This window comes from Hipposideros armiger, unplaced genomic scaffold (assembly GCF_001890085.2).
Source record: "Hipposideros armiger isolate ML-2016 unplaced genomic scaffold, ASM189008v1 scaffold_34, whole genome shotgun sequence".
NCBI classification, from domain to species: Eukaryota; Metazoa; Chordata; class Mammalia; order Chiroptera; family Hipposideridae; genus Hipposideros; species Hipposideros armiger.
In genome coordinates, this window is record NW_017731384.1 from 75,844 (window position 1) to 93,642 (window position 17,799).

At 55.0% G+C, this 17,799-nt stretch overlaps 1 protein-coding gene across 2 annotated transcripts in view; it reads left to right on the top strand.

The window, feature by feature from the left end:
• The first annotated feature begins 6,130 nt into the window (after positions 1–6,130).
• Positions 6,131–17,799, top strand: part of WNT3 (Wnt family member 3) — a 48,857-nt gene continuing 37,188 nt past the window's right edge. For both annotated transcript variants that reach the window (XM_019637634.1, XM_019637633.1), the window contains exon 1: positions 6,131–6,410. In XM_019637634.1, the coding sequence (XP_019493179.1) occupies positions 6,331–6,410 (80 nt within the window). In that variant the 5' untranslated portion in view covers positions 6,131–6,330. The remainder of the gene's footprint in view (positions 6,411–17,799) is intronic.

The window sequence follows — 17,799 nt, forward strand, 5'->3', positions numbered from 1 at the left end:
TGGGCCCATCCTGAAGTTCCAGCAATGGCTGCTGCAGGATGCACTCATCAGTGGGAAAACAAAATTAGCTGGCAGAGCTCTGGAGGGGACAAACCAGGATTTGACCAGAAATATCTGCACCCTCTCCAAAGATAATATTAGACTTGTTCTATCCCATTTCCCTAGCATGCCCCCACCAAAATCTTCTCCCAAGGCCCCTCAGATAGAAAGAACCATCACAGCTCTTAGTTTTTAAGGACACATTTTATTTGATCATCTAATGGATAACTGTTTTCCCAGCACACAGCAAGGCCCAAACCTGGACTGTTTTGGGTCACCAGTGCTCACCTTGTGCTCAGTGAAGATGTGTTGAATGAATGAACCGTCCAACGCATGCACAGAACACCTACGGTGTGCAGCATGTGTGTGCGTGTGTGTGTCGACGAGGCGGCGGGGGTGGTGGTGTGAGGCTGGATGGGTGGGTTAACGAGAAAGGCAGGCTTCTTGGGCTTCTTCCAGTCCTCCCTGGAGCTCAGCCCAAGGCTTTGCACACAGCAGGCACCAAGTGGAGATGTCTGGGTGGTGGGAAAAACGGAAACCCTTCCCTGCCCTTAGAGCCAGGTGAAAGGGAGCCTTAGCTTGGCTGAGGTTGGAGACAGAAGCAACCAGGGATGGCTTTTGGGCTGCATCCGGGGCGCTCCTCCTCTCTTATGCCCGCTTATGTCCCACCCACCAGGGAGTAGAAGGAAAAAAGGGAGTGAGAGACCTGACCAAGACAAACCATGTCATCAGCCACACACAGGCAGATGTGCACAAGGAAAACTTCCTTGGCAGGAGCTGACCTTGGATTAGAGCCCCAAGGCCTCCGGCGGGCCAGCCATGTCTGGGTGGGGGGCTCAGGGCTCTGAAGCAAAGACAGAATAAATGGGATGGAGGAAGGCTGAAAAGGAGGAAGGGAAGGAGAGGAGGAGAAAGAGAGGCAAAGCGGGGACATGGCACGTGCAGAAGGGCAACGCAAGGCCCCAGGTGCCCTGTTCTGCGGCAATTCCAGACAGGCTGCCAACCCCTAATCTCACCCCACTTGGGACCGTGCAGGTGTCATCTGAGAGGGAAGCAGGAGCCAAAAAACAGAGTGGGGTAGCTGGGGTGAGCGGGGAGTTCTCGGGGCCAAGATCTACTGGCGATGGGGAACTGAGGACCCCGATGGGCCATAAGGAACCCAGACAGGAGACAGTGGTCCGCCGACCTGAGGCCTCAGCCAGTCATCATGTTTATAAGGGGCCTACTATGTGCCAGACCCCGCTGTGGGCGTTGGAGCTTTTGATTTTAGAGTGGGAAATGGACATTAAGTGAGCAATGTAACAGGTATATTTGATGTGTCATATACGTAAGATAAGGTCAACGTTAAGGGCTATGCAGAAAAATAAAGTGGGATAAGAAGCCCAGAGGGGTAGGGTGGAGAAGCAGCTAGCGGTATGGAGGGGTCTCTCCAAAGAGGAGATTTTGAGGGGGGTCTCCATTGCGAATGTCAGGCAAGATTTTTCTGGATAAATCCTTCTGGAGGAGGTTCCTGGGTGCCTGAAGACAAACTGCTGAGGCTGGCAGGGCAGAAGGAGTGACTCAAGAGAGCAGCCTGTTCCTCAGCCCCTAAGAGGAGAAGACGGAAACCCAATATTTATCATTCACCATCCGTGGTCTGGCATTCTGTCAGCACCGTTCTCATTTAACGCTGACAACTCCCTATGAGATATTAAGTATTATCTCCACCTTACACGGAATAGAGGAGGGTCAGAGATAACTGGCAGCTGGCCAGTGGCGCGCCCCCCCCCTCCACCCCCCCCATTCTTTCTGTTGCTCCCTCCCTTCTAAAAGACTTCGACCCCAAATCATTTTCCAGCCCTCGGGGAACTGGAGATGACTAAGACTGGAGAAACTACTATGACAGGGAAATGTTCCCACAGGTGGCACCTGTGATCTTGGGGTGCGGGTGGGCCAGACCAGGAAGGACTCGGTGACATCACCCTGCCGTTTGCAGCCTCCCATATCTCCACTGACACAAGGCTGATGCAGCCGCAGTGTCCCCGCCTGGACGCCCAGGAGTGCAAGCTGGGGACCTCACATCGCTTTGGCCCGCCAGCATCCTGGATCTGGGACCGGCCCGCCCTCCCAAGGGAGCCACCTGGGTGGAGAGGAGAGGGGAGACCGAAGCCACGCACACCTTATCCCCAACTAAGCTCAGGGATTGCCAAGTAGATTAAGGGCATTCACTCCCGAGGACGCCTACTTAACCCGGATCCCCAAAGATCTCACCCACAGAGGAGCAGGCTCCGGGCCCACAGGTGCAGGGCGGGGCAGGGCCTCCTTCCTCGCCTGCAGACTCCCTGCTCTATTATCAGCCCTGCCGCCAGGGGGTGCGCGAGGTCAGGCAACAAAAAGGCTGGTCGTCTTCGGGCCGCCTTGGTGTGTTCCATTGACATTTGTTACTCACCAAGGTGCTTGCCCCGTGCAGGCTCCTGGCATTTCTACTCTGGACAATTTAAAGAAATCTTGTTGAATTAATTCCTGCGCCCACCACCCACGCTATGGCCAGCGTGCTTCCAAGTTGCCCCGTTTTTTAGTGGCCTCCAGAGAGCTGGCTTGAAACCGTTCTGCGACTCCTACAGCTCTTAGCAGCAAGTTCAAAGCTCGCCTCTCCGAGCCAGAGATCTTGGTGCCCCACGCGCCAGGTTCGTGCGGTTCCCCGCGTGGGTCGCGTTGTTTTAGGCCTCTGACCTTTCACACTTGCTGCTTCCTCAGCCTGCAGCCTCTCCCTGCATCCTCCCTGGGCTGCTATGGGCGCCTGGCTCCCCGGCCCCAGCACCCAGCAGCTATCCAGCATGTTCCCAGCAAAAATGAATGGCCCAGCGCTTAATCAGAGATTTCCTCCTCCCCCCTCTGAGCGCGACAGACGGGTAGCCCCCTGCGGGCGGGCGGGGGGCCAGGCGGCCGTGTTCTTTGTCTTGGCGGTGCCTCTTCAGGGGCCGCGGTCGAGCGGCCTGAATCCACTGCGGAAGACTGCGTGCCCCCGGGGAGTGCACATCAAAAGGAACCTGGGGCCAGCTAGAGAGGTGGGGCTGGGATGGGGATGGGCAATCCGTCTGGGCACGGGCAGGTCTGAGGTCCCCGATATTCACACACATAACAAAATGCTTCCCACGTGCCAAGCCCCAGCCCCCAGACCCCTGGCCCTGGCGCCCGCCTTTGCCCTCTTTCAAATGGGAGGGTGGCCTCGGGGTCCACCGCATGGAAGACTCCACCTCACTCATTCTAGCGGGCCTTGGAGTGAATTTAACTCTTTCCCCATCGAATGCAACCCACCCTGCGGTCCAGGGGTGCCTATTAGAGAGATGGTGTTTCCGTTTGTGACACGTGTCATGGGGGCACCCTCCCCCTCCTGGGCAGGGACCATTCCTGTGTTCCTACCAGCAGCTCTGGGCGGGCAGGAGGAAGGAAATTAAGCCTGTGTTGAAGGAAGGACACCTGGCAGGGGAGGGGAAAGAGCTCAGGAATCCCCTCCTCTGAGGAGCTTTCAAGTCGGGGGGGAAATCCCCACACAGGCTTCCATTCTCCAGGGCCATGTGGGGCCACTAGCAAGTTTCCACACCGCCTCTCCAGTCCTCTCCTTTACTTTCTCAGGCTGTGAGGCCAGCACAAGTCTAGATTCCACCCTCCAGCCCACTTGTTTCCCGGCCCCTATTCCATTCCTTTTCCCAAGCTCACCACCTGGGTCTCCGCGTGCTCCCAGGCTGCCTAGAGGAGGCATCAGATACAATGTGGCCCTTCAGGGAATGACCAATCTTACCTACACATGGCCCAGAGCTACTGGCTGGGGACATCTCAGCCAACCCCCACCCCACCTGAAGCCTCAGAAATCTTTTGCCCCTACTGCCCAGGGCTGGCACCTGTGGAATCTTGGGGCCCAGAAATGACCCCAAGAGGCCATCTAATCCAGCCCCCACCTCCCAACCACATTGAATCTATATTGGTATCTTGGTGGCCAGGGAAAGTAGCCCTCCTCAGCTCTCGGAAAGCTGATTATGGGGCGCTGGAGCTCCCCCACACTGTCAGGCAAGATTTGAGCCCCAGTAGGTACCTCTGATCAGAAAATGAGCTGAGAGCCCTGGCTGGGTAGGACAGAAGTCCAGGTGGGACCTAGAAGGCCATGAGGCAGTGTGCGTGAAGGGCTCTCTACCCCTAGAGCTGGAGCCCTGGGGCTCCACAATTAGGGACAATGGCATATCCACTGTGACCTCGTTTCCAGGTGAATCAGGAGCAAGACGCCCAGGGTCAGCCCGCCATGAGGGCATCTCTAAGGGTCCCCATCTGCAGCCTCCAGCCCACCCACGGTCCTTGGGCCGGTGAGGGCTTTTTTGTCACCTTGCTCATCCTCCCCCTTCTCAGCCTCTCCTCTTCCCCCACTTTTCCTTTCTTTCTCCTTGGGCTCCCTCTGCTAGTCTCTCCTCTCTCTCTCGGTCTCTCAGCCCCTTCTCTCCCCACCCCCCCACTTCTGCACTCTGCCTCTACCTTTTCTCCCCTTCCCTCCTCTTTCATCTCTCCCCCCACCCCACCCCCTTCCAGTCGGGCTAGGAACGCGGCAGAAGCCGTGACAAGCCCAGGCGGCTCTCCCGACCCTTGGTGCCCGGGGCCAGTTCCCCAAGCTCCCCGCGCCCGACGCAGCCTTGTGCGGAGAGGGCTCTCAGGATGCGCAGTGGCAGCGGGTTCGAGCTGTGGGCACGGGTGGCCTAGATCAAAGGCCAGAAATGTCTGGCCCCCTGGTATGAACTTCCTCCAGCGTGTCCCTCACCTGCTGGAAAGCCTGCGTTCCAGGCTTCAGCAGGACTTGGGGGCGGCTCTTGCGCTGCCCCTTCTGTTTCAATCTCCCTGAGCAGCGGCCCTTGCCCCATTCTCACTGGCCTTGCTTTCTTCACCCCAGGCCCAGGGCTGCTCCAGGGTCCCGAGTGCCTCTGGGGGCCTTGGGTGGCCAGGGACGGGGTTTGGGGGGGCAGGCCACCCAAGCGACAGGGGGAGAGTCCCCCCAAGGTCTGTCCTTCATCTCAGCAGCACTCAGGGCTGAGACCTAATTTCTTGACTCTGGAGAGGGAGAGAACAGAAAGAACCTACCGGCTTAGAAGGACTTTTTACCTATGGTAACGGGTGGGGTATTTGGGTGCATGTAGTGTCCACACAGGGGAAAGGGGCATTATCACCAACTCCAGGTTGGAGCCATGGGCTTCAGGCAGGGGAGTTGGGGGGAGGGGGGATTGTGACTGGAGGGCAGCAGGGTCTTCCAGGGACCCCCGCTGCTCCCTGCCTGGGTTGCAGCATTTCACCCGCCTCAAGACGGTTCATCCATAAGATCCAAATAAAACTGCGGGTCGTACTTCTGACCCGAGCTGGAGGCCGGGCCTGAACCCCTCGAGGAGGAGAAAGTGACCCGGCTACGGAGCAGGAAATGCAACTGGCCGCTGGTGTCAGTTGCAGGAAATGCAAAGGCAGCAGGAGGTCCCGATACCGATCTGATCCCTGACAAAAGACTCAAATGACACTCGGCTCTGTCCCCCGGCGCCGCCCGCAGCCAGACCTTCGAGCCTCCGCGGACCCCTCTGCGCGCCTCTCGGACACCCAGGAAGCGGCCTCCGGCGGATGGGTCGAACGACTGGTGGCTCGAGGGCTCGGGAGGCTGGAGGCTGGGAGGGGTTGCATTTCCCAACCCCCTCCTCGACCCTTGGATCTTGTCCTGCGGAGGAGCGAGGCTTCTGGAAACATCCCTGTGCTTTCTACTCTCGATTCCTCAGGGGCCCAAGTCCCAAGAGGTCACAGTCCCCCGAGAGAAAAGGAGCCATCTATCCATGCCCACGCCAACCCGGCACCACGTGAACACCCCGGTCAAAGCCCAGGTCCCTAAACCTGGCAGGCGAGGGGCCGCGGCGGTCCCGGGCCAGCAGAGGGTCAACGTGCCGCGTCCCCTCAAGTTCTCACTGTGTCCGGGGCGCGGGCTTTGCCCAAGTTTGCAGGGCGATGCCCTTCCCGGAGCCCGACTCGTGGGCCGGGCGGGAGGGGAGCGTGATTGACAGGCTGAACTACAGACTCATCTCTTACCTTAGGCCGCGGGCGCTGATTGGCTGCTCGCTGACATCCTCAAACCCGGCTGCTCCGCGCTGGGCTCGGGAGGGGGGCGGCTTCGGGTGGAGGTGCGCTTCTGACAAGCCCGAAAGTCATTTCCAATCTCAAGTGGACTTTGTTCCAACTATTGGGGGCGTCGCTCCCCCTCTTCATGGTCGCGGGCAAACTTCCTCCTCGGCGCTGCTTCTAATGGAGCCCCACCTGCTCGGGCTGCTCCTCGGCCTCCTACTCTGTGGCACCAGGGTCCTCGCTGGCTACCCAATTTGGTGGTAAGACTCGCCTCTTGTCTGCCCGCGGCCCGATTGCTTCGCCGAGTCCCGGGGAGGTGGAGGGCGCCGGCTGGGGGTGGGCTGCGGCTGGGCTGGGGTTCCTTTCTCCTTGCCTTCTTCCAGCCCCCCCCACCCCCCACCCCTCCTGGATTTTCTGCTGGTGTCGCCTTCAGAATCCAACTCCAGGCTTCTCTGATAATCACCATTTTCCCTGCTACTCGCTGCAGAGGCTGGAGGACTTTACCCACCTCAGAAGGTCTCTTGTTCTTAGATCCTAACCCTCCACCCATCTGAATCTGGGGGCCCCAAAGACCTTCCATTTGCTTGCAGTTTGGTTTCTGGAAATCCAGCGCTGTCCCTGGGGCCCAGCCACTCCTCTTCTCCATTTTGGGGTCTTCATGGGCAAAATCATCCTGTTCCTTCTTGCCACCCCCACCTCTGCCGGCGCCTCCATCAAGAGATTTCTCCACAATAACCCCCTTTTGCCTTCATATTTTAGACCCCAGTGGCTTCAGGGATCCCAGGGGCAGGGGAATGGGAGGGGGGGTTTCATCAGACTCTCCCCACTCTGCTCTAGATTAATCTTGAGCCTCAGAAGTGAATGTGGTATGTGCTTATCTGAGATGCCATTGAATTCGGATTTTATTCATTTCTTGCTTGTCCATCCTGGCGAAAGGGGGGCTCCTTGAAAATGTAGTTGTTCAGAAAGGGGTGGGTTTGTTCTTTGACCAAAAACCCAATTCTCCATGTCAAATTCGTTCCTTTTGGAAAACCAAGGACCGAGGAGAAAGGGAGCGAAGGAAAGGAGAATTCCATCCCTGAGAAATGCGGGGATACAAAAGACATTTTTAGTAAATAAGGCTGGGAAACCAGGCGCGGTGTTTTTTTTTTTGGGTGTGTGTGTGTTTGGGGGTGCTGACCAAGGAATAAACAGCCCTTTGGGAGCTCCAGTTCCTGGGAGTCTCCTTGTTTTCCGAGCGGCCCCATCGCCCCCCGGCAGGTCCCAGAGGCCAGAGGGGAAAGACACACTGAAACCAGTCCTCTAAATTACACCCGCCTCTCCTCAGTCTCCAGCCCCCTGCATTCCGGAAAACTTTAATTAAAGAATCTTCCCCTCCTGGATGGAGGACAGCTTCGGCCTGGGGGGTGGGAGGTGAGGAGGAAGAATTTGGGATCTGTGAGTGTGAAGAGGGCCTGTGGCTCCTGGGGTGAAAGTCAGAGAGGAGAGCCTCCCGGGTGCGTTGCGTTGCCACCTGCGTGTTCCCCTTTCCCTGCCTTGCCACCCTCTCCCCAGCCCAGGATAAGGGAGGCAGAGCCAGGAGATTGGGGGGGCCACACCCCGAGTCTTCCTCCAGTTGTTTGTAGGTGGCTGCGTTTGTGTATGGGTGTTTTGGGGGCCGGGATGGGGGCAGGAGCAGGGCACAGCCAAGGGTCTCTGTTTGCAGGGTGCTGAGAGTTGCTCCCAGGACAGACCCCCAAGGGGAAGTCTTTCTTCTGCCCAGCCTATCTTCCCCATGGCGCTGGGCTGGCCTGAGGCCTCCTGTACATAAAGAAGTGTGTGGGGGTGGCAGGGGCAGCCAGGATTCCAGGCCAGGGGCTTGACTGGTTGTGGGGAAGGCCGCTGTGGAAACCAGTCCTGCCTCTCCTGCCCTTCCTGACCCCCCTTTCCATCCCCCGGCGAAGGCCACGCTGTTCTTTGCTTTTGCAGGGACACTGGCCAGGGTGAGGGTAGGAAGAGAAGGCTTGGAACCCCACAGGCTACAGGGATGAGAAAGAGAGACCAGGTTCCCCTGCCCTGTGAACTGGAGAAGGCATTTCCCCGGGGGGGGGGGGCAGTGCCCATGGGGATGAGGGTCTGGGGTATAATGGTGTATTGGGGAACATCTAGACAGGGACCACCCTATTGAAAGGTGTTGGAAAAACCTGCAAAGCCAGGGAATTGGCCCTAATGTAATGCTGGACACATGCCTTGTTTGGGGGTTGGGGGGACAGAGATGCTGCTTTGTCTGAGCAGAGAGACGTGTGTGTGTGTGTGTGTGTGTGTGTGTGTGTGTGTTTTCTAGGTCTATGACCCTAAGGGGTGTCATCTGTACACTAGTGTGCTCTGTGTGTAGGAGTGTCTGCAACTGGGTGACTGCTGTGGATGGAAACTCGGACGTGATGTGCTTGGGGGATCCACGGCCCGTGACAGGGTGTGCTGTGTCTGCATACAAGTGTCAGCAAGTGGCTGATTCTATGATGTGTATGGGTGAGACAAAGTCTAGAAGTATCTATGCCCATGTCAAGGTCAGCACCTGTGTCTGCTTGTGACACTGCATGACTATGTTCATGACTGGGCATGTGAGTGGTGTGTGTGTGTGTGTGTGTGTCTGTGTGTGCACATGCCTTCATGATAGTATAAGGGGAAAGCCCCACAGATGTCTTTGTGCATAGATATCAGTGCTCATGGCCATGACCTGATTGTGCTTGTAAATATGAGTATGAGGGCTGTATCTGGGTCTGCCTGTGACCCTGTCCTCAAGTGCCAGTGACCATGGCTGGGACCCTGGCTACGGATATGTTTGCACACATACGACCCGTAGGTGTGCATGACCTCCCAAGATTGGGAGTTTGGTAGGTGTCCATGGTTCTGGAGGGACAGTCCAGCAGGAGATAAAGGTCTAATAAGGAAGCTGCAAGGGGCACAGCTGACTGGGATCCAGGCTGGGAGGTGTGGGGCTGGGAGTGCAGAGCCTTCCTTGGCACAAGAGCATCTTGTCTGCCTGAGGACTATGGTCAGCAGCCCTCCCCTCTTAGGCTGATTGTCTTTGGTCTTGGAGCTGGAATGGAGGGTGACTCACCTTCTCAGAGCTGGGACTGAGACAGTAGAGTAGATGGGCCTCTGATTCCTGTTCCCACTCTGCCCCCTGGGCAGTCAGATTCCAGTCCTTTTAGCATCTGAGCCCATCATGGCTGCCCTCTTGGGCCCACCCAACTCACACATTCCCCAGGAAGGCTTTACAGGGGAAATCTTGTAAAGGGATAGCTGGGATTTCTGTTCATGCCACCCCTCAGCAAGGTGCCCCCACCCCACCATGTCCTGTGCTGCTCAGGCCCCAACCCTGGGAGAAGGTACACCAGAAGTAGAGCTTTGAGGGGCCTCAAACAGAGAGGCTCATAGAAGGAGACGTGCTCCAGGGCCCTGCAGCCAGGTAGTGGCAGAGCTGGGACAGGAAGAGGTGACAGCAAGCACTGATTTCTATAATTCTTCTTGTCAGTTGCAGTTAGTGCCTGGTGGAAGAACTTGTCTTTCTTCTCCTTCTTGGGGGAGAAAATGAACTATCTTATGAGGACCCGGCCTAGTGCCTGCTACATTCCAGACGCAGAGAGGCCCTGATGGAAGGGGCCTATGTTGGGGATAGGTAGCGTACCCCACCTCTGTGTGACCCACCCATCTGGGCCTCTGTTTACTTCTCTTTCACCCAGGGGTCACCAGCCTGCTCTACCTTACAGCTTTTCCAGGGGACAGTTCTGCAAAAGTCAAGGGCAGTGAGCTGGGAAATACATCTTTGTTCTCTTTCCACCCATTCATTCCCTGACTCAAGAGCCTGCCCGAAGCCCTGCCTCGGTTTCCCCATCTGTCAGGTATCCCCCTGCCTCCCCAACCCACTCCTATCTCCACCCACTGTTCAGAGGCTTGTGAACATGTTCAGTCAAACCCTGTGGGGGTCAGTGGGCTGGGCCCAGGGAGGCACCTGGAGACTGCGGGGGAGGAAGGCCCCCGGGCCAGGTGTTAACACTTGTAACAGGCAGGAATTACAGCTGGCTGGGCTGGAGCTGGCGAGGAGCTGAGCTGGCTGGAGGCTGTTGATCCCACAGACAGACAGACAGACAGACAGACAGATGGGCAGATACCAGATCGGATGGCCAGGCTTTAAGCGGGTGGTCTCCTTTCCAGGGCAGGACTTTCCCTGCGGGGATGTGGTGGAGAAATTAATCCAGGTCTCTTGGAAGTGAGTTAACAGCCCTCCTGCCCACCCCACTCCCATTGTAGGCGGAGCTTGGTGTCCAAAGAGAGCAAAAGTGGTGGCTGATCTGTTTATATTCCTCTGATGGGACCGCATTTTGCTTTAAAAAAAAAAAAAACAAAAAACCAAAACAGGTCAAACGTTATAATAATACCAGGAGCCTGGAGCTGAGTTATGTTCTTGGAAGAACCTGCTTTCATGTGTGGGGAAGGCATGGGGGAAGGGGCGGCTGTCAGGGAAAGTTCTCCCGGAATTTCACAGCATTTTGTCAACAGCTCCAGGGCTGAGGCGAGCCCTGGGTGGAGTCTGGGCCCTGAGCATCATCCCAGCCCCAGGGATCCTCAGGTATGGGACGACTGCCCAGCGGGTAGTCCTTTGGGGGGAAGGTGAAAAGACGCAGGAGCTAGACCATGGTGCCCAGTCCTTTAGCAGGCACTTTCTCCCTCCCTACAGCGTTCCCAGTGGCAAATTCAGCCAGACCTCACCAGCACCCACATTCTGTGGCATCTGGGTGTAGGCTGAGTCACTGATAAAGACAGAAAGGGCTCTAGGTGGAAATCCCAAAGAGTAGACTTAGCCAAGCAAGGACCCCCCCCTCCTGCTCTCTGCAGAACTTAATGCTAATAAACCTGAATGGTACTTAGCAGACATCGAATTGAAAAGGTGATATGGACACACAGTGGGGGAAGGCAGCTCTGACCCTGGGGTTTTCTCTAGATTTCCAATAGGTGTCTCCTTGGTCTGGGCAGGAGACAAGGAGCCTGGGTTTGGGCAGGAGCAGTGACTCTTCTCAGAGGAGGCTGCAGCTAACAGACCCTCCTGGGGAGAGTGGGAAAAAGGAAGACCTTTCTGGCTTCAGCATGGGGTGAGTCCAGGCTTTGAGGAGGACATGGTCTTCTAGACTTTTCTACCTACCCTGATGTGAGCCACAGAATCCCTCTAAAGCCACCAGAGGGAAAGCTATTCTCTACCCCTGTCCCTTGATGGGGGAGGAGGTATGCCACCCTCAAAAGTTAGGGCCATTCTGATATTACATCCATCTATACGTTCATGTTATCCTGTGTGCCAGGAAGTGCTTAAATCCAGGGGTGGGGATACTTGTGCCTGAGTTCTGAGTTTACCACTGACTGGCTGTGTGACCTAGAAAGAGTCCCTTTCCTTCTCTGTACTTCAAGACCCTGCCTCCCACTGGGCTTCCTTTTTCTTGACCATACTGAGGGTCTGGAGTCCATAGGGACCTGATTCATTGCTATGACGCCTGGAGCTCCTGGTGTCCCAGGGCCACTCCCCCAGGGAGCCCCTCCCACATCCATTCAGACATTCAGAGCCTGCCTTAGGCAGCCCAGACCTTTACTTCTGCAGCCCCATCTGACCTCAATCCCAAAGCTGGCAGCTCTTTGCCAAGCCAGCCTGCTTGCACCTCCAAATGTTCACATTCCCCCAAATGTTCACATTCCTCCAGAGCCAGGCTGCTTACATTTACATATGGCTTTTTCATGTGCTACCTGGGTAACCTAGGGCAGGTTAACCTCTCTGAGCCTCAATTCCCCATCTGTAAGATGAGAATAATGACTGCTTCTATCTCATAGGATTGTTGTGAAGATGAAATGAGTGAATATATGTAAAGCTCTTAGAGTAATGCCTAGCATACAGGAAGTACTATATAATGTTATTTTCACGCCTGTCTGCAAGCTGTTTTGACTCCTTTATGTCCTGGATCGAAACTTGCCTCTTCCGAGAAGCCCTCCCAGATTGGCCCCACCTGGTTCAGTTTTCTTCTTATCCTCAGAGCCAGTTTGCCACATTATACTTGGCACTGGTGACTATGAGCCTGTAGCTTTTTTCTTCTCTTGAGGGAGCTAGGCCAGGTTGACCTGAAGTCAGCTTTTTGCCTGCCCAGGAAGGGGAAGGGAAGGGAAAGAGGGCACTGGAGTCTCCCCTAACCCTCCTCCCACCCCACAGCTTGCAGACTCCTGCAGCCGCTGCCATTTCCAGCTGGGACATGGAGCCACCTCAGGCTGGGCTGGGGAGGGGTGGGGGAGGCAGGCCCACTGGAGGGGGGAGTGGCACTGGGGCCGCCTGGAGCAGCCCGAGCAGAAGTTGCTCCTCCAGGAGCTGAGAGATGATTCAGGTGATTTATAGACGGAAGGCAGAAAGCTTGGCTCCTGGCAGAGGCCTGCTGCTTAATTACATTCTTTGGGGGGTGGAGGTTTGAGTGGGACAGCAGCTAGGTGATTGACTTCTCCCCCCTCCCCCCTCCAGGCCTTGTCCCTGTAGCTGCCCCAACTCCAAGCAGGGTCCCTCTTTCTCCTGATGCTGAAGAGGGACTTCCCTGTTCTCAAGAAGAGACTATGTTGGGAGAGCAGGAAGGGCCTCTGGGGTGGAGGGGGTGGAGAAAAAGGGAAGAGGCCTGAGTCCTGTCTCCTGGGGCTTCTCCAGGGACGTGTAGGATGCAGAGGGTGCTGGGACACAGGACCACCTGGGAGAGATCCCTTGGTCTCCTCCCTGCTTCTGGGCAGGTGAATGGCTAACCCACCCAGGGATAGGTTTTCTAGAATCTTCCTGAGGGTGGCAACCCTCCAGCGCCCTATCCAATGACCGCCTCTAGGTCCTTCCGTGAAGTGTGCTCCTTTTCTGTTGGGTCACAGGCTGGGGACTGGGGATCGAACTCTGTGCTAAGAGGTCAAACCCCAATTCTTTGGTGCCAGGCGACCTGCCTCTGCGGACACAATGGCTGCCTGAGACCCAGAAGGGTATCCAGGCAGGGTCAGCCTTGTACCAGAGGGAGAGAGACACTGTCCTATCCACATGTTAAACTAACATCTCAGGGAACCACCACAATTGAACTGCTTTGCTAAAGCCAAAATCACTTCTGCGCTGTTGACAAGCAGCCCCGTTCTGTTCAGTTACCTGCTGTGGTGACATCTGGATTCCTTCTAGAATGCTGACCCGTGCAGCAACTGGCCTGACATTTCTTAGTTCTCAGGCAGCCTCCCTTGCAGCGCGGAAACCCCAAAACTCCGCCTCTAGTTCTTGAGGCCAGAAAGGTGTGCCCGGGGCAGGGGGTAGGGGAGCCCAGGCCAATAGAGTGTTTATCTGTTTGCAGCTTGGTGTGTACAGCCGGGAGGAGTTGGCAGGGGTCAGGATGGGGACACTAGACAGCTCTCTGGTTCCCCCCGAGGCAGACCTTCTCAAAATGGCCTCATTATGTGTATGGAGTGAATTCCAGTAATGTCAGGCACACTCATACATCTAGAGGAAGGACAGAGACACAGAAGGATGTTCAGAGACAAGAGGGGGCAGTGTGGGGTGGTGGGAGATTTCTGAGCAGGGAGTGAGGGGATCTGAGACCCGGCTCTGCCACTAGTTATGGTGTGACATTAGGCAACTCCCTTCACTATCCTGGGCCTCAGTAAATAGGGGAGTTGTGTGTGCTGCTGGCTGTGGGCTTCCAGCCCTGAGATCTCAATCCTGGATTCTGGTCGCCCAGCTATTTGGATGATCTCTGCCTAGTAGGTGGTCACTGAGAGCTGACCTCAGGGCAGGGTGCAGAGTGCTGAGCACAAAACTTGACACTTAAACAGCTGTGAGATCACGGATGAGTCTCTAGACCCCAGGCCTCGATTTTCTCATCTGCAAAATGGGTGGATAAGAACACCTACCTGCAGGGCTGTTAAGAATTTCAGAAGGAACACTTCTTACAAAAGCCCCTTGAGACGCGTCACCTTCTTTCTACAGAAGTTAACATGGCTTGTCCTACCAGAAAAGAAGAGCAAGAGCCAGTCTCTGGTCAGAGGGTGCTCAGAACGGACCCCTCAGGACTCCCTGAGCCTCTGAGCTTGAGGAGACGGTACTTCCAGAAAAGGAGGAAGGAATAGGGCCCAGACAGTGGCGTTCTCAGCTCCTCCCTGTGGGGGTCTGTGAGGCACACTGGGGAGCACCCAGGGGAGGGAGCAGAGATTTGAGGCCAAGTGGGCACAGGGCATATCCAGGTTCGCGGCTCAGGGCATGGGCTTTGGAAGCCCTCCTGACCTACGACAGAGATTCCAGGCCTGACCTGGGCTCAGCCAGACAGAGAGTAGGATTTCTAGGCAGGGACACAATAGTGGGAAATGTGGGGCGAGGTGAGGAGAGCTGAGGGTGAAAGGCCGGGGCTGGAAGGGGCTCATCTGGGGCTTGTGGTCATCAGAAAACCCTAATCGCCTGGAGAAGGACTCGCAAACCAGGAGACCATTCCCTTGAACTAGGCTGGAAGAACAGGGAGGGCTGAGAGAGAGAGAGAGAGAGAGAGAGAGAGAGAGAGAGAGAGAGAGAGAGAGAGAGTGTTGGGGTGGAGAGGGGGATGGGAGCAAAAGGACCCAGCGCCCAGGTCTGTTGGGAGGGCCATTCTGCGAAACCTGCCTGGGGCACAGAGTCCCACTTATCTGCCAGAGCCAGCTGGGCCAGCAGGAAAACCAATCTCTTTACCGGGCCCATTAGGAATGCAAATAGGGGCTGAGACATCGCAGTGACCGAGCATCCTATCCTGCTTCCTGTCCAGCTCTTTGCCACTTCCCAGCCTGGCTTTCTGAGGGTATCTCTCCCCTGCTCTAAAACCTCCTGTGGCTCCCCACTTCTTATCTGTCACTGAGGCTCTCTAGGATTGGCCTCTACCCACGTGTCAGTTGTATGTTTCATAGTCCCCCATGAGCCCCCCAATATCCCTCTGTGCCTGTTCGTTAAGATACTTTGCCACCCCCTCTCTCCCTGCCCCACACTCAACTGCTGGAACTGTGTTTCGCCTTCAAGACCCAGATCAAAACCCTCTTCCTTCCGGAAGCCCTCCTAGGTTCCCGAACCACTGCCCTCCAAGCAGGAAAGATGCCGCCACTCCTGCCTCTTCTCCCCCATGGGACAGACATGCCACATATCCCCACTGCCTTCTACCATGGGCTTTGGGTGTCTTATTTCCCTCTGCTGGACTACAGATGTCACTACCCCCCCGTACCCGCCCCCGCAAGGGAGAATCTGTGTTTTAGTAGCATTGGGCCCCCTCCTCTAATGTTCAGTATACAGTAGGGGTCCGTAAACAAGAACTCCGTGCTGCATGTCACATGCCCTGTAAAAGCACATGGACAAAAGCAGTTTCTGAGAGGGCCAGTGGCACACGTGAATCATGACAGTGTCATGAACAGACTGAATGAGCAGAATGACTATAAACCTCATCCCCAACTATGACCCAAGGCTCGGAGCACATTGCTTCTGCTGACTTGGAAAGAGAGCCGAGCCTGGAGCCTGCTGACCCCTGACCAGAGCAGACTGCTGACCCAGAGGCTGAGGGGAGCCTTGTCTCCATAGTCTCAATCGCCCTGGGATGATTTTCTCCGGTCCAGCTCCATGTGCTGATGCTTACCGTCTGTGTACTATTTCTGCCCCCACGTTCACCAGCTCTCACTATGCTCAGGTGCTCGAACGAAACTTTAGGGTGTTTTTTTTTTATTCTTTTTAAAAAATTTTATTGGGGAACAGCCATGGTCATTGGTTACACATTGATTTCATGCTACAAAGGCATAGTTGACTCTTTTAGGGAGGGTGCAGCTCACAGTAGCCCATGCAGGGATCAAACTGAGCAACCTTGGTGTTATCAGCACCACGCTCTAACCAACTGAGCTAACCGGTCAACCCCCAAATCTTTAGTTTAAAAATCCCATTTGGTGGGACTTGTTTCTCTAGGTAGGGACAGGTCACTGTGTTTGTTGCCAGTGCCTGTGGGCTGGTCCCGATTTACACATCATGATCCAGAACCAGTTCTGCCCATTTTACAGATGAGGATTCAGGTCACACAGCCTGTACCCTGAACCCTTGTCTAATTGGGCCCAAAGCTTTTTCAGTCTAACACCATTCAAGGCTCAGACATGGACTTCTTATGTGGGGCAAGAATTTGCTGACTTGTATTCTACCTTGTTCCTCCAAGGATGCCTTTGAGGCAAGATTACATTTGACCTTCAACTTGAGAGCTGCTGCTTTGGGTTATTGATACCATTTCTGAGCCTCTGGGAAGTCTCTTATTTGGGGACATGTGCAAGTCACTGGCTCACTTTCCCCATGTCCTCAGGCTGGGATTGTATGAAGCTGGCAATAATGACCAAATGACCTATTTGTTGGGGGGAGGGTTAGGAAGGAGGGTAGCCTTGGGCAAACCACTGCTTCCTGGGCCTCCGTTTTCTCACCTGTGAAAACAGGAGGGAGGTAGAGTAAATGACGCCTCACATTATTTCCAGCTACAAGCTTTATCATTCTCTTTAATCCTTTTTGCTTCTTCTTATCCAGTCTCCATCATACACATACCAGAATCCTTGTTCTTGCCCAAGCCAATTCCTGTGTTAGCATCTCTGATATAGATGACTTTTTATTTGACCTTTATAATTCAATATTTAGCTTTATTTCTCCCTGAGGAACTAGCATGATTTCTCCTTTCAGATAAAGTTTCCTGGTTGTTAGGAAACCCAGAGTCGAGCTTGAAGCCCAATCCTTGTACCTGAATTGACCGTGCCTTGGCATACTTGTCTTCCGCTTCCCCTTCAGCCTGATTTTCTATTTCATTGTATTATTTAACCCCATTTGTTTTGTACTTAAGCTCCTTGAGGGCAGGCACGGCCATGCATACTGCTTTATTCTCTGTGCCTGACAAGTACAGAGTAGATGCTCAATAAATACCTGTTGTCTTTGGAATAAATATTTGCTGTCAGCCACTTCAAATCTTTTCTGGAAAGAGGCAAGAAGCACATACATTAAAAAACAAACAAACAAAATCTTACTGTATTGGAGAGTTGGCTCTGACTGGATAGTTTTGGGTTGCAACAATTCGGATGAGTTTCTTTCTGTTTCTTTATCATCAGCTTTCTCCTCAAGTGTACAAAAAGCCTTGTCTCCGGAAAGTCACCGTCTTTTCTCTAACTCCATGATCTGCTTTATTCTAACCTTGGACTTGGTACACAATTTTCCTCTTCGGAAACTCTCTTGCTTCTGGCCAAAGATTGCGCCTTCCTCTTTGGCCAGATCCCTTCACACCTGGTTCCTCCCATCTTCCCTTGCCCTGGAAGCCAGCCTGAGCTACCGCTGCCATTCTGCAGTGATAGAACATCCTGGTAGCATCAACCCTGCCTCTCCATCTGGGCTGCTCCCCGCCACCCCCTACCTCCAGCAGCCATCAATGTAGGGCACAGGCAGGAAGGTAAAGCAGAGGGAGGCCAGGCTCAAGGTCACACAGGAAGAGCACTAGGGACCCTCACTGTCAGCCAAGCCCTTCCCATTAGCAAAACCCTAGAGGGGCGCTGATTTGGCCTGGGAGGTGCCAAGCCCTCATCCGCCGACAGAGACTCAGAGAGGGACAGGGAAGAGTG